At 38.5% G+C, this 22,662-nt stretch overlaps 3 protein-coding genes across 4 annotated transcripts; 1 reads left to right on the plus strand and 2 right to left on the minus strand.

The window, feature by feature from the left end:
• Window positions 1-2,297: 2,297 nt before the first annotated feature.
• LOC131311322 (E3 ubiquitin-protein ligase CIP8) lies at window positions 2,298-5,052 on the minus strand. 2 transcript variants are annotated; one of them, XM_058338725.1, is made up of 2 exons: window positions 3,819-5,052; window positions 2,298-2,578 (listed from the first exon to the last, which is right to left on the minus strand). In XM_058338725.1, the coding sequence occupies exon 1, from the start codon at window positions 4,931-4,933 to the stop codon at window positions 3,821-3,823; it is 1,113 nt and encodes a 370-aa protein (XP_058194708.1). In that variant the 5' UTR covers window positions 4,934-5,052; the 3' UTR covers window positions 2,298-2,578; window positions 3,819-3,820. The 2 variants fall into 2 exon arrangements, with proteins under 2 accessions (XP_058194708.1, XP_058194707.1); XM_058338724.1 differs by having other exon boundaries at window positions 2,298-2,612.
• A 1,461-nt stretch (window positions 5,053-6,513) lies between these two features.
• On the minus strand, window positions 6,514-16,323 carry LOC131311627 (protein ENHANCER OF LHP1 1). The gene is made up of 12 exons (XM_058339144.1): window positions 15,849-16,323; window positions 12,256-13,361; window positions 10,394-10,570; window positions 10,148-10,261; window positions 9,062-9,166; window positions 8,559-8,693; window positions 8,423-8,478; window positions 8,224-8,326; window positions 8,021-8,137; window positions 7,794-7,920; window positions 7,304-7,434; window positions 6,514-7,203 (listed from the first exon to the last, which is right to left on the minus strand). Exons 1-12 carry the CDS (start codon window positions 16,123-16,125, stop codon window positions 6,676-6,678), a joined length of 2,976 nt encoding a protein of 991 aa, XP_058195127.1. The 5' UTR covers window positions 16,126-16,323; the 3' UTR covers window positions 6,514-6,675.
• A 2,937-nt stretch (window positions 16,324-19,260) lies between these two features.
• Window positions 19,261-19,878, plus strand: LOC131311423 (uncharacterized). The gene has a single exon (XM_058338885.1). It carries the CDS (start codon window positions 19,344-19,346, stop codon window positions 19,704-19,706), a length of 363 nt encoding a protein of 120 aa, XP_058194868.1. The 5' UTR covers window positions 19,261-19,343; the 3' UTR covers window positions 19,707-19,878.
• Window positions 19,879-22,662: the final 2,784 nt, after the last annotated feature.

The raw sequence follows: 22,662 nt of genomic DNA on the forward strand, positions 1-22,662 counted from the left end.
CACTTGTGTTATGAGCGTAGTACCTTAGGAACATGAGACACTTTCACCCATTATAATGGCCATTCGGTAAGGGACATGAGACACTTTTGCCCGGTCAATTGCATCTTCTTCTCTTTTTTTGCAATTGTATCGATGCTACCCAAATAGAAAAATAAGGTACAAGCTGCGAGATTCTCTTGAAATTACCGCATCAATTGTGCAAGCGCGTCAATCAATTTCAGGTCGACCTAAATTAGAAAGTAGAGGTTGCTCTCTCTTTTTGCGTGTTTGTGCAAAGCGGGAAATAGGTGGAAACCAGTGTAGACATTACAATGTGAACAAGCCGATATTCGCATTTTATTGTCCAAGACAACATAAAAAAGAGTTATTGGGAGCCAGGTAAACTTTATGGAAGTTCAACTATTTGAGGTAAATTAACAACTCTAATAAGTGAACGGTCGAATCGAATGTACGTAGTAGAGATGTATTTGATTGTAATCTTAGTCCTGGACGAATTATTCGGGGAAGAGTTAGAAATACATCCTCGGATGTTTTGGTTTAATGCAGTCTTTCTCCTTGTAGATTTGCATATTAGAGATTTTCCGTTGGTCGGATGGCGTTAACGCAAGGATTAAAATGACTATTATGCCATTTCCCTGGTCTTATTATTACTTCTTCTTTTTCCTTGATTCTGCTGGTAAGATTTGATGTTAAGTTTCCAAATGACCTGCATGACCTCTTAAAAGCAGCCTGTTGGTTAAAAAAAATGAAGTCATCCAATGGTAATGAAAATAGAAGTCATCTAATTTGTGGGATATTCCAATGGTTTTCACTTGAGTTGGTAATCATACTCCCTGCGTCCCCTTTTAAGAGTTCAGCATTTCATTTTAAGTTGTCTCTTAATAAGTGTTCATTCTATAAAGTTAGTATGTAAAAGTTGATATTTTTTTATTTTGTCCTTAAAAGTATATTTCATTTTGAAAAATTAGTAGGAAAAATGTAATAATAATGTCTCCATAAAGGGTAAATATGAAAAGTTATAACTTTGAGTATAAGGATGATGTCTCCTTAAAAATTTGAATTTACAAAGTAGAACTCTTAAAAAGTGACGGAAGGAGTATATGGTATGCTTATGAGATGAAAAGCTTGGTGTTTCCCATTCTGTTTATCTTTCATCTTTCGTTCTTTATTTTCTGATTTTTATTATTGCTTTTCACAGAAAGCAGAAATATTCCAATTCAAAAGAAAATATCACGAGAGGAACTAAGGAGATGGATTATCTCCACCTTATCAATTCCTACCCATTACCAATCGTGAAATCGATCTTTTTTTATCCAAACAATCATGATATCAATCTCACCTTATTATCATTCTTTTCGAAACTAACGGTTATCAAACGTGGTCTCAATATTAGTCCAGTGTGATCACTCATCACCTGGAGCTGTATATCCCTCGTTCGTTCGTAATCCGACAAATCAAAAGCCCCGAGAAGAGAGCGCAGGAGTGAGATGCCAATATTTCCGTGTCTGAAACCTTTGCGAAGACTGAGCAACTATAACTGTGTTCTAGGTCAGCTCGATAAGGCTGTGAGAAATGGAAAATTAAATAAGCCAGGCCTACCATGAAGAAGGGAAAGGAGAGATGAAAATCTCACCAAGAAGTGTTAAGGGTGGGAACCCAAAGGGATTGGCCGAGTAGTCTAGGCCTGATTCGCTTGAAACTTAGGAATTTGCTCTCGCCTAAGCTTTCAGGTTCAAAACTCTCAATTGCTATCAACTCATTTAGGGGTCAGTCCATACAGAGCATTTGCTCGCTCCGACTTTAAGTGGGCCCCCCTCTACCAGACGGTGGATTTATGGTCCCCCAAGAATAGTCAAGGTGCACGTAAGTTGACCAAAACACCTGGTTATAGATATAAAAAAAAGGAACTGAAGGGTGGGCGTAAAATGGTCCTTCATGCCTGTTTACTGATCCTAGATTCGTGATTAAACTAAAAAACAGTTTCACAACAAAAGGCAAAAGCCAAACATGCCTCGTCTATATATACCTAGGGAGTATTTGTGTTCCCCTTATTTGTAAAAGCAAATGAACTCATGCGACTTGCCCTGGAACATTTTCCAGCAGGCTCACATAGGTACCGGTTTCTGTAAGAAGAAAGAAAGCAAGCACTAAAAGCTAACGAAAATTACAAAGAAAGACAACAAGCCCGAAGGCAAACTGCATGACCTAACCGAACAAAAAGACTTCAAGCAATACAGAAAAAAAAAAAAAAATATATATATATATATATATATATATATATATATATATATATATATATATATATATATATATCTCGCATAAGCAGCTTTATCCTCCTCAATGTGTCACCTCCAGGCTCCAGCCATTCCATTAAGGAGAGAAGGTGTTGATATCTATATGCTTCTCCTAAACTCTTCCATGAAAACAAAACATGTGCCTACGAATTTTCTTTTCCGCAACTGTCCATCATAGTTTCATTGAACATTGAAGCCTACTAAGTTGCTTCTACTTCCAAGATGACTTGATCCCTCCTCGTATACAACTTGTTCACAACCACTTAATCACCGATATTATTCACCTTCATCAGAGGCATGGAAAACAAATCCAACCGTCTGAGATCACAAGAAATGTAAGATCGTGTAAATGAAATTCAGCGGGAGAATTCTCGAAAAATAACCAAACCACATAACCAAACCACATCCTGCATAATTTTTAGTGATAAGTTCTTATACGAGGTAAATTTGGACCACATTGCCCCTACCTAACAAAGACGTTCACATATTGAAGGAGGTTGGATATTTCTAAAACATTTCTAATACAACAACTCAACAAGAAAATTCACGGCATCGAACGAACTCCGTAGACGATAGTCTAGTCATAGGTAACTGCAAACACTACAATGTCAAGCATATCCACTGATGAGGGAGGAGTCACAAAAAATTATGCAAAGACAAAAGGAATATGTTGAGATGCTAGCGAACACTTTCATGGAATCGTGCAAACTTATCACTCCCTGCCCGCATGTAAAAGACAAGATCTCAACCTGTACTGCTGTACATTGTATCTCAATCCATGAACATAAAATATCGCCTCACCTAAATAATCTAAATTAAATGAGACCATTTAATTATCAACCAATGGGTTTTCTTCCACTCCCTCTCCCTCTCCCTCTCAGCTACATTGCTCTATATCAATGACACTAATCTTCACTTCTCAAAATTAATAGACTCGTCTAACAAGACAAAGTTGGCCACATTCATGTTTCTTCTATGTTCTTTGGTTTATCACATAGCTAAATTGATTGTAGGATTACTTGAAATCAAAAAGAAGAATTTGATACAAAGTAACCCGAATGGCAAAAGTTGAGCCGAAACAAATAAGCAAAAGACAGGACAACCCGTTGCGGCGTGTCTAAATTGAAAATGCCCGTTGCAGTGCACATTTTCTGTTTGGAGTCGCCACTTCCCATCACTTTGCATATTTTGAGCATGAGGCAGCCATTTAAATAAATCTTAGACTAAGAGGAAAAAATAAACAATACTCTACAAGTATCATCAACTGCTATCTATCCAAACAAGGTACGATATTGGTATATGAATCAAAGGAAACGATAATGGCCTAATCCCACCATTACAAATAACAAACAAGACAACATTCTTTCCTCTCAACAAATAATCACATACAAAATCTCAAATGATGTCATCCTCCTCAAGGAGAGAAGTGAACTCTTCCCAAGTTCCCATCACTACTATCTACAATTGAAGCAAACTAATACTCACGAAAAAACTTCAAGATTATATCTAAACTTAAGAATTTACCTTCAATGACTGCGGCCAGCTCTTTGGGTCCTCTTCCTCCTCTCATAATCAGGATCATCCGTTGGCAACTCATAGCGACAGACAGGGCACGTATTCCTAATCCCCAACCACGGAACAATGCAGTCCCCATGGTACCGGTGCGAACAAGGCAACTGCTTTGCTTTCTCCCCAACAGTCATCCCATCCTTACAAACCGCGCAAAGTGAATTATCACTTTCCACGTCCTCCTTCGTCACAACCACGGATTCAAGATTCTCAACGACCGTTTTCGAAGCAGGAGGCCTCCCAATCATCGAGTTCTCGTTCTCCGCGAATTGGCCAAACAACATCTCGTACTCCACAGCGTCGTGATCTCCCAAATATTCAAGATTCTCAACACCATCATGTTCTAAACTCAAATGGGCTTCCAAATTGTGAACATCCAACAAAACCTCCCACTCCAAATTATTACCCCTCATCGCACCCGCCAACTCCACACCCATTTCTTCTTCTTCATCTTGATTTGGAATCATCACACTCGGCACCGGTGAAACATCCAATTCCTCATCCACATCAAACATGCTCAACACCTCTCTCTCATCAACCCTAGCATCCACTTCTTCCCACTCAAAATCCTCAACCCCATCTCTATTATTATCTTCTAACTGGAAAGAATCCCAACATAGCTGCAGACTAATATCATCATCACACCCATTATTATTATCATTGTTATCCTCTAAATTCAATCCCATCCCAAGAAACTCATTCTCATCATCCTCTTCTGAATCAGACCCAACCCTAACCCCAACCCTAAATCCAAAATCCCCCTCATCACAATCATCATCAAACCCTAACCCTAGATCTAGCTCCAAACGGGTCGGACCCGGATCGGGAGAGACCACACCCGATTGCTCGACGCGCTGGTGGAACAGGTCCATGACGAAGTTGACCTGGTTTTCGCGATCGAAGAGATCGACTGCGGGGATTGCATCTGGGTTGAAATCGAAGGGATCGGGGTGGAAGGGAGCGAAGGTGTCGGAGAAGTCCTGGTAGTAGGGGACGGGGGCAAAAAAATCGATGAGGTCGCTGTCGTCGCCGTCGCCGTCGTGAGGGTGAAGGAAAGTAACCTCCGCCATTGCACAGAGAGAGAGAGAGAGAGAGGGCGCCTTTGAAGTTGCCTTATACCGGGTAGATGTTTGTTGGTTGATTGTGTGGGTTTGCAGGTGGAAGGGCGCTTCTCTTTGCGTTGGTGATCTGGTGGCCTCGCTCGTTGATAACCACGTAATCATAGGAGTTTACGGGAAAATTTCAATGCCGGGTGGGTGGTGGGTAGCACGTGGTGTTCGCTCGACGCATTCGAATCGTTCATTGTGTTTTTGAACGGCTTGAATTTGGAGAGAGAGAAAGTGTTGGGGTGAGAAGAGAGAAATTGTTTCAATTCGAGCAGTTTAAAAATATATTAGACGGCCCAGATATGCTGAGTGGGTACCATGTTGGATATATCCATCTGGCACCGAAAAACTTCTTTAAGTTTACGAATACAGGCCTCGTATCATCCATGACACTGGATCAATGAAATTGTCCACAATAAAAACTGGACGGTCCAAGTTTGAAATATTACATATTTTTTGAAATTTGTATCGAAAGATATAAACAATTTAAATACATATAATTAACTTCACAATTTTTAAGATTAATTTTGCAAAAATATTTGACTTCTTAAAAAGCTCAAATTTCCTTGGAGAACACTTAAGTTGAGACGAAGTGGCTATATTTGTTAATATATGTAAAGAAAATGATTTGCTTAAAAATCCATTAAAACATAGACTTTTAATTTATTTAGTTTAGCATAAACACTCATAAATGTAAGTGCAGTTCAAGTGCACATAAAGTATGCGAAAACAAATTTCCATTAACTTCCGCGGTGTTCGCGAAAGTTGCGGGATTCACAGCTTTTCATTTTCAAAGCAAAATATATCTTGCAAAAAAAAGAAAGAATTCTGATTTCCTCACACTTCTTTGTCGACCGAACCGACACGGGAAATTAATTTTTCGTTTCTTTTAATACTTTTCTTTATCTTTCTTGAGAATATACAGTATATGACACAACACAGAAATATTAGCATTAGGATGTCACGTGATCATGTAATAGGACCACTAAGTTGTTGGTTGATGCCATTGGCGTAGCCAATTAACAAAAGAGTGAAAACACCACTTCAACCAAAAAATGTTACTCCATGTGCACAGTATATCAGAACCATTTGTTTCAAGATAAACGTGTTTAGCTAAGTCATCGGTATCCAATGAACTTGAATTTTCCTCATGCTTGAAACACTCGACGAGCTCTACAAAATAAACGGTTCCGAATATTGTCGTGAGTCCCGTATGGGCCTATAAAAATTCAAAACTGAATGGGACTGGATGGAAGAATATTGGACAAGACCCGAGTCCCTCAGCAAGAACCTCAAGACAGACGAGCTGTTCTGTCCTACTGTTCTAAAGGCCATTGCCTCAAATGCCAACACAAAAGGCCAGCAGGGTAAAAGACGATGCGCCCCTCCAACAGTACCATAGCCGGCAATGGATCATAATTATTGTGGTTCGTGTATTTAAATTTTAAACTCCTTTTAAGGGGAATTACACGAGTTAAATAAATTCTTTGAACTTAGACTAATGCCTCTGCAATGTACAACAACTTTCTCCTTTAACAGAACTGTGCGAAACAAGAGGCTTGAAATTTTTAACTTAGACTAATGCCTCTGATATGTTAAACTGTGGAGTAGAATTTCTCCATATACAGCAATTTGTAAGACAAGAAAATGCATGCTTCTTGACTTGTAGAGTTCTAGCCGGTCCATTTCATCGAATGGCACCGCTGTCATTTTACATTCTTCTTCTTTAGAGAATCAAATAAAGAAGATTTTTCTTGCTTGTTTGATGACTTGGCAAAAGGATTTTTCGCCTCACCTGTCTTCTTAACCTCACCATTCTTCACCTCACCCGCATTTTGCAACTGAACATCAGATGACTTGGCAAAAGAATTAGACGGGCACGTTTGCAACTTGTTCTCCTCCCCTGTCTTCTTAACCTCAACATTCTTCACCTCACCCGCATTCTTCAACTGAACATCATTCTTTACCTCTCCTACGTTTTCCAAATTCGCAGTTTGCCCCTGCTTTACTTTGGCCTTCCCAGCTTTAGCTACTGCTTCTGATATCCCTTTTTTCATAAATGGAGGTGAAGTCAACTTTTGTGATGGTGATGGAATAGCAGGTTTTGAATCGTAACTGCTTTCCAGTGGGGAGATGGATTTGCGGATCGCAAAATCAGATTTGTGTGAAGTATCAGAACCCAAATTTGTGACTGGGAAGGCTGTAGCTGCTTTGCTTTCATTTAGCAACCTTTCCTGAATAAAGCAGACAAGGCATTCAGAAAAAGGAAACATATAGAATTTAAAATAAATACATGGAAAAAGCGACGTTAAAATTCTAAGACATTGAGGTAACCTCCTGTATGGTGGTGAAACGCTCGGCCAAATTTGGAAGCTTTAGATTCTTTGCAAGCTCGATTGCTCCTTTGACAGATTTTTCAAATGACAGAAGTTTCACAAGTTCGGTAGCCCTTACAAGCTTATCACCTAAAGAATTATCATCACAAAGAAGCAAGCGAGGTCAATATCTCGAATGATAAAGATATCTTACGCAGGGAAAGAGAGAACGGATTCACAACTCCACCCAAACTTAACCAGCACTGCATTTGTGGACTTGAGTTTCTAGAAGAATCTATAATAAACATGATAGAGAGACCAAGGAAATAAAGTTAGCTTTTTAAAACATCGTCATGTTATCTTTCCCTTCTTTCAACTTTTCCGTTCACTAAGTGAATCTATGATCCAAATTCCAAATACAACCCAAGTGCGGACATAGGTGAGGAAAAGCTAGAGTGTGACGTTTGTGACCTATTACAGAAGGTATCATCTAAGTAGCACAAACTCACCATTGCAGCAGGATGCAATAAGCTTGAAGATGCATCTATCAAGAGAGGCTTCCATTTTGAAAGCTTCATCATCAAGAGAAGTTGTGTCCTGACCGGTGGACATCATCTCTTCGATTGTTTTGTTAATCTACAAGGAGTTCCACACAAATATATTCAGCTGTTGAAGTAATAAAATTTCCCTTCCCCGTACCGGAGCCAAATTTCCACGTAGGAAAATTAAGGTGTACCTGGGAGAGATGCAGGTTGTGTAAAATAAACTCATTCTCAAGGTTATCTGCTCCCAGGTCAGAAGACGCGAGAGGAAATGAAAGATCCATTAAATTGAGAACTGGTTTGGGGATGACCTGAATAAGAAATAAATAGAACAATAAATCTTCTTGATTCTTTTAGTTACAAAAAGTAATAGGAAAGCAGATATGAGCAATCCTACCTGTGGGAACGTATCAGGAGATTTGCAAACAACACAAAACAACTTGCTTGCATTCAATCCAACGACCCAATGGTTTTCCTCTGGCTTCCTTACTTTCGTAGAACTGCATAATATAACTTTTTGTTAACTTGGTACTAAGAACACTTTTGGTGGCTTGGTTACTAGAATCAGTGCTCAATTTTAGGTAACAAATTCCCACCTGAATAATGGGAGCCAGCTGCCTCCATATTGATCAGTAAACACTCTAAGCACACCCTGCAAATATAATGGCAATCTTATACCAAGTTCCGAAGGAGGAAGTGCATATGTTAGTGACAAGACAGAGATTATCAAACCTTAGAATCAAAAGTGCATATTTTGCCTTCTTCGCTGAAACCAAACCATGTCAGATATGAGCCAGGGGTCACTGGAAGTCGTCCTCTGATGGGTTGAGTCCCGTGACGAATGTTGAAAACTCTAAATTCCAGCATCTGCATCACAGAGGAGAAGGATTATTTTAGCATTGCTCTAGGAAGAATGATATGCATCAAAGTGTGTTTCTAGGAAAGCTAATCTTGTTACCCGATTACACCGTTACAGTAAAGACCTCATCACTCTTCTCTAATCTCTATCGAGTTCAATTCCATTAGTTTAAACACAATATGCTAGTACTGAAATTCTACAAACCAAATCCTGAAAATGAATAGACAGCACTTAGCCTTCTGGCATCTGTGGTTGGCCGCATTAGTGTTTACCAATATCGTCACATGTGATAGGGGTTGGCCCTTGGATCCACTAGAAGATACAGCAAATAAGATCAATCTAGCTGGAGGCTGTCAAACAGAAGTTGAAAGAATACCTGGTCATTTGATGGAAGTGAAGGAGAAGCATGTGTAACAACTGCTAGTTCATCCCCAAAACCTACTGCAGTCACCACTGGCCCGTCAAGAGAGAGAACATTTCTCTACAATGCAATTTTTTCATCAGTAACAAAGAAATATATTTTTTACAACAGAGGATAACTAGTACTACCAATTAAGAAATAAGGAAAAGGGAAAATGAAAAAAATAAATAACATTAGAAATCACAAACAGCTCTCCGATTACTGCTATTATTTTCCTTTCAAAGTCGTGAAAACAAAACCACATTTACGAGTTTTCCCACTCTAGATGAATGACAGAGGACCCTCAACATATGCCAAGCTGCTAATAAAACTGTATCCAAATGGAGAACGACTACCACATTGAAGTTTTTCTGGTGGTAAAGGGGTGGCCATGGAAGTTGTCAAGCCGAGAATCCTTCATGTACATGTCAATCCAATTTAAACACAGCAGACCATGTATTTCTTGTGACCAGAATTCAGAAAACGTCATTGAGCCATGACCCATAGTGTTCGAACATAAGGTGGAACCAGTGGCGGCTCCACCTTATACTGAGAGGGTTCAAGCAAACCCCGAGTTCAAAAAATGCACTAAAAATTTGTAATTTTTTACATTTAATTTGATTTGTCTTTGATATTGTCAGCACTAAATTACTCTTACGGAGTGCCAAAACAAATAAAATTTCACGTAAATTTGTGTGTAAGTAGATGATATGGATCAACAATACAAAATAAATTAGGCCCAATAAATTTTCAACCAAAAAACTAATATGTTTATCTTATATAGAGCTTTGTTTGCAAAATTTCTATTAACGTTTGGCCCACTGAACAAAAATCCTAGCCCCATTCATATCAAAATAGTTCATATTTAAGACCTTCAGAAACTAATAGGTACAAGAAGGTCGCTTTAGCAATCCGTGATACAGAGCACCTGTTCTGTAGGAAGATTCACAGAAATTTCCATTGTTTATGCATCCATGGTAATGACAATTAGCTTCTTGAGACACTAAATGCACATAGATTACTTTAATCATAGAAGGAAGGTCGATGTGTAACAGGACAAACCTGCAAGCCACCCTCAGTAAAGATGCGGAGAAAATTAAGACTTGTAACAGCAGCTACCCAAGCAGTGCCAAGTGCCACAACCTCAACTTCTTCGTCTTCAAAGCGCATAGACCACTGAATTTGCATTAGTTAACAAAGTAAGCAATGATGAAGCTACCGCAGTTCTTTCACAAAGGCCCTTGTCGTCCTAATATCAAATCGTTTGGTTAAACAACATGAGCATTACTAAACACAAAATAAACAAACCTCGCTGTTATTTGCCCAGCTGCTGAAGGGACGATACATGAGAGTACTCATGCTCTTTTCACCCTTGCATGGATTTGCAAACACACTCCCATTTTCATTTAGTGCAGCCATTGTAAAACCAAAGTAATCAGTCATTGCGGGAACTCGCGGGCCTCTTCCCGTGTCATGAAAATCAATCTGTTAACACATTACAGACAATTAGTAAACGACGATGTAGGTATGGCTTTGAGCACTATAAGTCTCTGGCAAATTGAGTAAGATAGACTTATTCATAGTAATTAGTAGGTGACTTCACAGCTATCTCATTGATAAGGAAGTAAAATAACGACTTTTCATTGCAAACTAGGACTGTAGGTTAGAAATAACGCATTTCCAGTAAACACTATTAAAACTCTTGTTACTTGACATCCATCGTGAGTCTTAGATAGGACCAAAGTAGCATGGCCATGACATGCAACACGACAAAGACACACCAACATGCTGGTTTAAAAAAAATGGAGGACTCGACACATCGAGTATACGCTGATATCAATTATTCTATTTGTCGTTATATGTCGTACATGTGAATGCTTTATTCATAGATCATATAATAGGACATCACACTCGGTACATTGAGAAGACCGTAAATTCCATAACCTAAAAGACCAAATGATGGAAGTTTATGTCTTTAATACTGCAAGAGTGTATTCATGTGTTCCTAAGTGATGGAAATTTGCATTCCCAAGCAGAAAATCTGTCCACGCAGACATTATATGCACAGATTGTGCACAAATTTTTTTGTGGGACCCACCACGGGTCCCACACAAATAATCCAAGCCGTTCATTGAATGTAAAACACTTTTTCAAGAGTCCCCGTGAAAAATCATCTTAATACGATACTTATAGATGTTAGATCCAATTATTTAACTATTTATTTTCTTGCAATCTTAATGAAAAGTTAGATGATTGGGTCGAGAACTTATAAGTATCGGATTAAGCTGATTTTTCATGGGGGACCCTTGAAAAAGTGTTTTACATTTAATGAACGGCTCGGATCATTTGTATGGGACCCGTGGTGGGCTCCATAAAAAAATATGTGCACAATCTATGCACTTTTGTCTGTGTGGGTAGACTGGTTCATTTCCAAGCGTCCCAAGTATGGTGGTTTATTAAATATCATGTCACGTGGTTTGTAATTGACTCAGATAAGATTGTCATGGATTCGGTGGTAATTAGATTGTGAAACTGGTATTTTTTGGTGCATTTCTCTTTTATACTAGTATTATTCTCTCCATTTATATCAACATAAAAAGCGTCTGTGCAACTTGTGATCAGAGTTTACCTGGATTGTGGTTCAGTCCTTCGTCATTATGCTTTATATCAAACCTGGTCTATCCTTTGGTCTTACTAGTGTATGCTTTATAAGTCGTAACACTTTATCACTTCCATTATGCTGCCCAGTTATCTTTGGCTTCTGTCTCTGTATTCCTACATGCTATTAGACTCTGCTTTTTGAGATGTCTTGAGTTTAAACCTTTACATTTGCTTTGGTTCTCTGTAAACATTATGCTTCACAATATTCATGGATGGTTGCATCCCCACGTGCAAAACATAGTTGTACATTAGGTATCTTGATGTAAGTTATTAGGCCCATTTTCCTAATAGCTTAAGCTTTTGGGACTACAAGTGAACTAGCAGAGTAACCAATGAAGCTTCTCCATACTTTTATTTTCTTTACATATATATACATTGCAAAATGGTCTTTTTGTTCTCTTAATACACACTTTCAATTTTTTGCTTTATTCCTTAACCAGCAATAGTGAAACAGTCACTAAGTAAGAGCTACAAAGATGAATGACAAAACGAAATAACAGTTTGGATACCTCTATATGGGAGTATCCATCGTGTTCAATTGTGGTTATACTTCCAAGCATATTGTAACAAAGAAAGCGTCTTTTTCCTGGCTGTGTAGGAGTACAGCCTGGTTGAAAAGCCTCCTGCAACTTTGACCCTACTGACGTGGTTGTACTCATTTGTACATCCTTTCTCTTTTTGATTCTTTCCTTATGATTATGAGAGGGCCTTTTCCGGGATGCATCCTTTGGAAGCAAGTTCAACTCATCACTAGTCCCTTCATCAACATCAGAAAAAGACTGCTTTCTCAATCTTTTTCTGCTTGTTGGTTGAGATTCACCATGGCTATCTTCACCAAGATCACTTAAACTACCAGATATATTGGGTTCCTCCTCCTCCTCTTCATCAAAAAAGAGGAGGCCATTACTGTTCTTTGATTGCAAATCAGGAATACCCTCTGTTGGAGATTTCATTGAAGACGGAACAGCCGAATCCCAAATACCATATTTTCCCATTGCATCAATAACAGCCAATGCATTTCCAGTTGGTTTCCAGGCCATACAGCATATTACATCATCAAATTTCTGCCTGTCAATGTCCACCCTCTGATCCACATCCCAGATCAAGACCTGCCTGTCCAAACCAGAAGTGGCCATATATTTCCCATTGGGCGACCAAGACAAGAAACAAATGCGTTGCACGTGATCACCTCTCAAGGAAAAAAGCTTTTCAGCTGTGTCTCTATCATACATCACTACATCATTTTTCAGACCGGGGACAGCTAGCATCTCCCCATCTGGACTCCAGCAAACTATATTCATGAGAGAGAAATCCAAACCAGTGTCTGGAGCTATGCCTTTGAGAGTGTGTAATGCTCTTCCAGACTGAAGTTCCCAAACTATTACAGTCCCAGCTGAATCGAGTGAAGCCAAGTATTCGCTTTTAGGATCAAAACCTAAACCTGTAACAGAACCTCTATGTCCTTTCAAGACCCTGGCAATGGAACCATCAATGGTATTGATAAGTTTAATGCCCTCATCATCACCAGCAGCTGCCAACATGCTACCAGATTTATTAAAACCAAGGACACGAATTGGCAATGTGAATCTGGTTATATTGGTCTGGAACTCTCCCCCTGACAATGGAAGTCACAACAAAGTTAATTACTTTATGAACTTTGGTCAAATGATTAAAATTGGCCCAACATTTTATGTTGATAATGAGAACTTTGGTTTAATCGAACTTCTAAGTTCTAAATAGGAGAGGAAAAAAAGATAAGCTAGGGTTTTTGCATAAATTGTTCTTGACATTAGCAATAAACTGTTTCTAAATTAGACCATCCCCAAACATTGCAGTGGGGAGACCTTTATGCAATAGGCTGTCCTTTGGATTTCAACACCGAAGCAAACAAGCAACTCATATAGTTTACTGATGTATAACACCATAACAAGTAAGAAGGCCATAAAGTTTAAAAACTGAAACGAGACGACCAAGTGTCACTATTGCACTGGAATTGGAGCTTCACCAATCATGTAAGTCAGCGCCTACCATGTCAACTCAGAGATCTATTTGACGAGGGCAAACATAAGTGTGACAATTCTATGTCAAAAATTAAGGACAACGCCGGATCCAGATTGAATGGTGAAACAAATGCCTGTTCTAAAATCTTGCCTTTATGACATGGATTTTAAAATTGGTGCAAGGACTTGTTGGAAACAATTTCCAGAAACATCATGCTAAATATCTTAATGATAAAATAAGTTGGTCACACGCATCGCCGGATCCCTGTCTAGTAAATCTGCTGCCAGGAAAGGTTGACAACAGAAACCGACTGAAGACAAGCTTGCTCACATCGATGAACCAAAAGCACAAAGAAAGCCACATAAAAAGGCATAACTCTTTAGAGACAAAGCTTTTATCATGCCTACTTAAGCGCTTCTATTGGGATTTGTCCCACATCGGTTAATTATCTCCTCCAAAACTAGTATATAAGCCTAGGCGGCCTCTCCACTCTTTGCCAATTGGTTTGGAGTTGGATGCTTTAACATGGTATCAAAGCTAGGCTTTTGGAGGCTTTTCCCCTTTGTTTATGCCATAGTTGCACTTTGTTTCATTGTGATCCGTGTGTTTCGGATCCTTTGTTGACCTCTCCACGTGCGAATCGGGGTCGCACGTGCAGGGGAGTGTTGGGATTTGTCCCACATCGGTTAATTATCTCCTCCAAAACTAGTATATAAGCCTGGGCGGCCTCTCCACTCTTTGCCAATTGGTTTGGAGTTGGATGCTTTAACAGCTTCCATCATATCTTCTATGAATCAATTGTCATCCAATTTTTTTGCACATATGAGGCATGACTGATGCAGCCCCAGTGAACTTGCTAAAAACCATGACTGGCATCACAAAAGAGGCTGTAAAATGTTTTAAAATAATCCTAAATTCAACAGCTGCTGGAATTTAGTCCAACTCCAACTGTTAAGACTTCAACAAACTTCTTAACCAACTTCCTTTTTAGTTACACCCCCAAGGAATTCGAACTGTATCTGTGAATTTGAACAGCAAAGAACTCAATCCAGACCATCATTGTAAATCACAATTCCATTCTCTTTCATCTCTATTCTCTGACAATGACCAAAAAGTTCTGACATACAATACCCATTTTCCTCTACCATTTCAGTTCATTAGCAAACTCCCAACATGACATAAAATAGGATCCACAGCAAGTGCTGTAGTAGTGGATGAAAAATACACCCTACCATGCTTTCTCCAACTCAGCATGCACATTCCATTCCCATCTATTAGCTTAATAACTGATTCATTAGTATTGAACCTTACCTTTATATCATAATATTAAAAGGAGCTTTCTAGCTAATTAGACAACTCCAATCTCCAATGATATCTACCCTGATGTTAAATGATTACTTCAGTTTTAGCTGTATATTTGATTTTAGTTTGACAACCCTGGTTACCTGTTTTGAAGCAAAAACTCTACCACCACACTCAGAGCATCTCCACTCTACTCGTTGACTCAAACCTATACCAAATTGACTTTTGCTCAAATTTTGCAAGGATATTTTTCTTCTCCCAAATTTACAACTATGCCATTAATGAAGCTTGTATTCAAATTTATCATTGAAGTTAGGGTTGCAAACGAGCCAAGCCTAGCTTCGTCGTTTTCGAGCTCGGCTCATATTTAAACAAGCCCTAATGAGCCGAGCCTGGCTAATTTGCTTAACGAGCCGAGCCCACACAAATTAGCCAAGCTTTTGAGTGTCAAACTCGACTCCTTTAGCAAACGAGCCTAAAACTCGAGCTTGGCTCGTTTACTAAAAGAATCGGGCCGAGCCTTAAATAGCGAAGAGCAGCTCGTTCGTTTGCAGCCTAAATGAAGTGTCTAACACCAAATGAAGCTTTTACTCATATTTGAGTAAAAATATAAGTAAGGGCTGGAGATCCTAGAGTATGCGTGGTTGTAGCAAAGTTTTGTAAGCAAATTCTCCTGCAATTCACAAAAATATACTCCACTTCCAAACTTCATTACTTCTGATAAAATAGTCTATTTTTCCTATAAAAATCTATATATATCTTGCGCCACGGATGGAAGAGAGAAAACAAAGAGATCCACCTGGAAACTTGTAGAGCTTGACGGAGTGGTCGACGGATCCGGAGGCGAGGCAGGTGGAGTTGGGGCTGAGAGCCAAGGAGGTGACGCCGTCGCGGTGGTTGCGGAGAATCCTGGGCGCGCTGGAAAGCAAGAGGGGATCGTGGATGCAGATCGAGGGGTCCGAAGAAGACGAGGTGACGATGTGCTGGGCCTGGAGGTCCCAGAGGATCGAGCAGAAGGAGCCGTTGCCGTTGCTGTTCTTGTGAGCTTCTCGGAGCTTGATCGATCTGATCTTCATGGCTAATTGGTTAGCTTCTTCTTCTGAAAGTAGTTTGGTTTTTGGCTTGGGTTTGTGCGGAATGGTGACGTTTAGGGTTTTGCTCCGCAGTGTGGCCCTTTTGGGCTAAAGTGAGAGTTGAAATTGTTTTGATTTCAGCGGGAAACTTTTAGGGGTTATATTTGGCGGGAGGGTACAATTCCGTTTTCGAGTTATTTTATCCAGAGCGATGCCTTCTTTTGGGTCTGTTCCAAAACAATTACTCCCTCCGACCCTTTTTAAGTGTTCATGTCCTGCTTAGTAATTCCAACTTATTAAAAAGATATCATTATTATATCTTTCACATCAATTTTTTCCTCCACTTTTCCTACTTACCCATTATCATTACACTTTTACTCACTTACTTTTCAAAATGGAATCTACTTTTAGGGACAAAATAGACAATGCACCAACTTTTACCCACTAACTTTACAAAATGGACATTTATTAAGGGACAGTCCAAAATAAAAAATTGAACACAAAATAAGGGACGGAGGGAGTACTTTACTCAACTATTGACCCTTAGAGCAAGTACATCAGATTAGGTAAAATTTAACCCAAAATTGTCAGTAAATAATGCATATTTTTTCTTTTAATTATCCACATCTCTTTTAATACTACACTAATGGAGTACTATTTATTTTACCTATTCTCTATTAAAATAATACTTTCTTTTTCTTTTTCTTCTTTTCTTTTTACTATTCTTCTTTTTGTTGGAGGAGAGAAAGAGAGGCTAAAAGAGAGAAAAAATAATATTAAATGTATAAATGGTGAATAGTTCTTAGGTAAATTTACCTAAGCACTATTGCAAAATTTATTTTACCTCGCCTTAAAATGGGCTATTGCTAACTTGGTGCAATGCTTATTTTGGGTTTTTGCATAGATAAAATACCTAAGATTCTATTTTTCCTAATCTAGTGTACATGCTCTTACACACGATTATATCTTTTAGCAGGGTCCACACATACTATATCAGGGTCCACAGACACTGGAGGTATAGTGTATGTGGACCCCAATATGAATATAAGTGAATTTGTATAAATATTTGTGTTTGTGATTGTGATTGTAAAATGATTGGTTCGAAAAATTAAGCAGTAGCACTGTGGTAGTTCGCAAAAAAAGAAAGGAAATATTCACGCAGTGCTCGTTGAGGCTGGACCTAAGTCCTGCAAAGTGCATGCAGGTGCGAATGCGTGAAAGCGTTTCCCATGAACCTTCAAAACAATTAAAATTTATGAGTGTGAGGATTAAGAGCGCTAACACAGAGCGAGAGTTAAAATTTATGAATACGCGAATTGAGAGCGCATAACAATAATTAGAAACGCAAACATATACTATTACAAAGAATTATGTGACTAAAGGCTTGACTTACATTAGGGACGACAATTCACCCCTCCCGCCCCACAAGTTCACATCCTCCCCACATATTTCTCTCCACCCGTACACCACAGCTTTCAATCTACACTTGACACCGCGCCAATGAATTAAATTGACCGACGAGATCCCGCGAAACCTATGAAAACCCACCGCTTCAATAACACGGAAAAAGCTGCGTCAGATGGGCTGGCTCTCATATCGGGAGTTTGGGTTTGTGTGTATGTGTTTAAAGAGTTCACTCTACCTCTCCCTAGTCAGCAATTACCTAGGTGAGTTTGGTAGGTGAAATTACTCTCTTACCCTCCCTCAAAAATAACACGGAAAAGTAGGGGTGATACCGGAAGTAGATTTTAAGAAATTGGAACCGGTTGAGATAAAACCGGTCCGGTTTCGACCGGCTCAACCGGTTTCGGTCCGGTTTATCCGATTTTCATTCATGGGCCATATTTTTTGCTCAACACATCAAAAAATTCACAATTCAACCCATAAAATATCAACCAAAAATTTATAATTCAACCCTTTTTTTTGGCCCAACAAAAAAGGATCAATTTTGAGCCCAATACATAAAAAAAAATCCATAAAAACATAATTAAACCCATAAAAAAATAGTTTTTATATAATAAATATATTTATTAGACCAATATACACCACAAAATATCAACCAAAAACCCATAATTCAACCCCTCCCCTATGTTTATATATATGTATATATTATACATATATATAACCGGTCCGGTTTCAACCGGTTTTTAAAACACATAAACCGAATCGAAATTATTTAACCGGTTTAAAAAATCCGATCCGATCCGATTTTTTCAGTTTCGATCAATTTTCCGGTTTCGAGTAACAGCTCTACGGAAAAGGATTGCTTGGGATTTCCGGATTGTAGGCTTGAGGGAATATTGAAGCGCTCGGTCTTCGCAGATCTGGCGCAATCCCGTCCTTCGATTTAATTCATTAATGCAGTGCCAAGTGTGAGTTGAAAGTGCTTATAAAAAAAATAAGTGTGAGTTGAAAAAGCTGTGGTAGATGGGTGGAGACAAATATATGGAGAGGATCTGAACCCCCACTTCGATTTAAGGCAGATATACGTCAAATTTTTGGATAACATGATGGGTTCAAGAAAAAATTATAAGAACCTAATAAATGTCGGGTAAGGCTCGAGTTGATGTTACCCAGACTCTATATTTTTTTACATATAATTTATAGTTTTACCCCAATTTTTCTTTTATTATCATACTAATAAAAAAAAACTGTATTTGGAATTTTGGATTCTATTATTTAAACAGTATAGTAAATAATGGCACATAATTCTACATATATTCAACATTTCTTTGTTATGTAACTTTTTGTAGGCTTAAGTTTCTGCGTACGAACATAACGGGAACAACTTTTATTTTAAGTTCAAAAAGTCCACAAACACAATTGCGTCTCGAGCTGTTGCTTTCGGGGTCGCGTAGAATGTGGACCCTTGTGGATCGAACGACTCCCAAAGTAGTTGTTTTCGGAATCGTGTTTAAAAGTTTTGTGGTGGCATTGCTACTATTTTAACGTCACTCGTAGGATACAGTTTGTCTGAACAAGAAATGATAGGAGTAACGGACACCATTAAAACAAAGATAGTTAATGCTTATAATCGTATTTAACGCCATTTTATTTAAACCCCTTATCTTACCAACATATATATATATATATATAAACCCAACATAAAACCCTGGTAACATTCAAACTCATCCACAGATCCCCGCTTCAAAAAACCACTACTCCAAAAAGAAAAAGAAAAAAATAGAAGTAGAAAGAGAAAAAACAAAAAAGAAGGCATAATGGTGAAGCTTACCAATTTATCGACCGTGGCCATCTTGCTTGTAGCGATCATCGCGATCGCGATGAAAGCCGGGGTTACCTCGGCTGGCCCATCGGCGAAGGAGGTTCTCTCCGATTCTTACTACGAGACTTGCAAGAGCAAGGTCGGAAAGGCCTGCGGAATAACGATCGTGAGCGAAATGTTCTTCCAGAATGCAACCACGGACGCTCCGTGTTGCAGGAAGATGTTGACAATGGGGAAGAATTGTCACGCTAATATGTTGGGGAAGATCTTGAAGGTGTCTCCCTTCAAGGAGAACAAGGCTCTTGCACTGCAGAGGAGCAGGGCAATATTGGCCAGGTGTTCTTCGCTAAAGAAGTAAATTTGGTTGCAAATCAACTGCGAAGAAAATCTGTTGTATTTTATATATATGGTGGTTGTGTAACACAGAAATAAAAGGAATAGTTCAAAGAAAATCTGTATACTAGAGATTAAAAGAAATTTGTTCATTAACTTTTCTGTTTGGTTTGATCAAGAATTGTCTAATAGAAATAATTTGCATTCAATGGTTTGATTGATAAACCATTTGTATAAAAAGAAATGACAAAATTATAAACATATGTAACTGAAAAAGGCAAAATTAGTATTCATAATTAAAAACTGAAAAAGGCAAAATTAGTATTCATAATTAAACCACTTGTAGCCAAAATAGACAAAAATGTTCATGAAGGGGAGTGCAAGAATTGGCTAATTAAACCGTTTTTTTCCTCAACTTTTGTTAATTTTACGTCAATTTTGTAAGGATTTTTAAATATTCATTTTGAGATCTCATCCCACGTAACTATTCATTTCGGTCATTTTGAACAGTTATATTTTCATCATTTTAAATAATGAATTACCTATCTTACCCTTATTTAGTGATACATATAAATATGCATAAATATTGTTGCTTAATTAGGTGGCATGTAATTAGGATTTATGTAATTATAGTTTCCTAATTAAATGGAATTTGATTGATGATTTGAAAAGGAAGGGAGGAAATTTAAATCTTTGTTATCTTTTTTCCAAAACTAATTGAAACCGTTTCCATTTGATAAGCACACCGAAATTCCCATTCAATGATCGACAAACAGTAAAATAACAATGATTGGCCAAACATGATTGATTTCTTTACATTATTCATGCCAAAATTTGAATTTCATAGCAAATGCTACAAATAATTTACCATAAAATTGAAAATCATTTTCACAATGATAGGGATGAATAAGATGATTTCATGGTAAATTATCGACCAGACAACCCATGAGCGACCAAACAGTGAAATCACAATGATTGGCCAAACATTATTGATTCTTTTACATTATTCACGACAAATTTTGAATTTCATGACAAATGTTACAAATAATTTACCATGAAATAAAAAATCATCATCACAATGATAGGGATGAATAAGATTATTTCATGGTAAATTATCGACCAAACAAATTATGACCGACCAAATAGTGAAATCATAATGATCAGCCAAACATGATTGATTCATTTACATTATTCGTGGCAAATTTTGAATTTCATGGCAAATGCTACAAGTGAGGAGACATAAGATTGGATTTCGACTTACAACTAATCTTTCTTGCGTAGTTATATAGGCTCTACAAGCCAAGAACCAAAGCTATGAGTTTTCTGTTGAAAAGATTAAAAAAAAAAATTTACTCGAACAGAGTAAAAATTACTTGAACAAAGCAATCCTTCACGGACCCGGGGATCCAGTCGAGCGGCACCCCTGCCAAGCGGGTGCCGAGCGGCCAATCCGGCCGTTCATCTTGAAATCAACGGTCCGGATCGAAACATCTTTTTCATTTTCCTTTTTTTTTTTTTAAATCCGTTCGATACATTTACATCTGGATCGTCCAAAACACTTTTGGACGACCGAGATGTACTCGGCACCCCTGCCAAGCACCCCTGCGGCTGCTTGGCAGGGTCTCCAGGTCCCTTCTTCACTAATCATGGAATCTTCGTCCAGGATATGAATTGGATCTTCCCACAAGATTTCTATTGTCTTCTCCAAAATGTCGTCCAGAAGCTTTTGTGCCTTGACCTGGTAATGCTTGACGTTTTGAGGTCTACTATTGTCCTCTTCGCCGTCTCGCAGCCGAGAGATTTTGTTGTCAAACCATTTTAGGCAGAAGCCGCACGGTCGTTGGTAGGCGTGCGACCAGTAGTGGCAGCAAGGGCGACAGAATCGATGGTGGCTTTCCAGGTGGCATCTCTATCTTCTTCCCCACTACTGTTGCTGCCACTACTCCGCCGTCGTGGATGCGGCGTACAGCGACAGGAATGCGAGCGACGAGGATGAGGAGGACGTCGATGGGGCTGCCACTTCTCTGCCGTCGTGGATGCGGCATACAGCGACAGGGATGCGAGCGACGAGGACGAGGAGGACGTCGATGGGGATGCACGTCAGGGATGGAAATAGTTGTATCAGATAAGAAAATCATAAAAATTTGTCGAAATTTTAGGGATTGAATGGCGAAATCATTGGAGACCGATTGCTGGTTCTTTCGTGGGGACTGGAGATGTTATTTTCCGGTCTCAAATTTCGGTGCCATGTATATAAGGGCATTTCCGGGATTAATTAATAGTGAGGATGAAAACATAAGTGTCAAAATTGAGCAGGATGGAAACTTACGGAGAGTGAGTTCTGAGGATTATTTTTTTAGTATCCCTTTTTGTAATTTTTTTTTTTTGATCAGATCCCTTTTTGTAATTAGTTATTCATTTTTTAAGAGAGAAATTTACAAAATAATAAAAACTGATGGTTAGAAGCTTAAAAAACCGAAAACCAAATATTCAAAAGTGAATTTTTATTGTTTTGATCCTCTTTAAATGTTTTTCATGTTCAATTCACTTTTTCTCTTTTCTGATTTTTTTAAAGTGAATTTTTATTGTTTTGATCCTCTTTAAATGTTTTTCATGTTCAATTCACTTTTTCTCTTTTCTGATTTTTTTTCTTGTCAACACGACGACGTCTGAGAAGTAAAATATTTTGGCAACAAGTATACTAATTCTTTTTACTAACAGCAAAAATAAATCGCTGACTATCAAATGAGATAAGTTAGTTCACACTCTTGCAAATAGTAAAATGACTTGTCTATCTATGTACTCTGCTTGGAATCGCAATGCTTTTCACCAGTCCCTTCGTAATAAGCCTTTACGAGAAGGGCTGGCTCGTTTGCCCAGAGATAAAAGGATGACATATAGAATTCTTGGGATATAGGTGGAGATCTAAGTCATATAATGCAGGGGCGTGCGTGGGTGTAGGAGCGCAATGTGAAAGCGTC

This window comes from Rhododendron vialii, chromosome 12a (assembly GCF_030253575.1).
Source record: "Rhododendron vialii isolate Sample 1 chromosome 12a, ASM3025357v1".
In the NCBI taxonomy this organism is placed as follows: domain Eukaryota; kingdom Viridiplantae; phylum Streptophyta; class Magnoliopsida; order Ericales; family Ericaceae; genus Rhododendron; species Rhododendron vialii.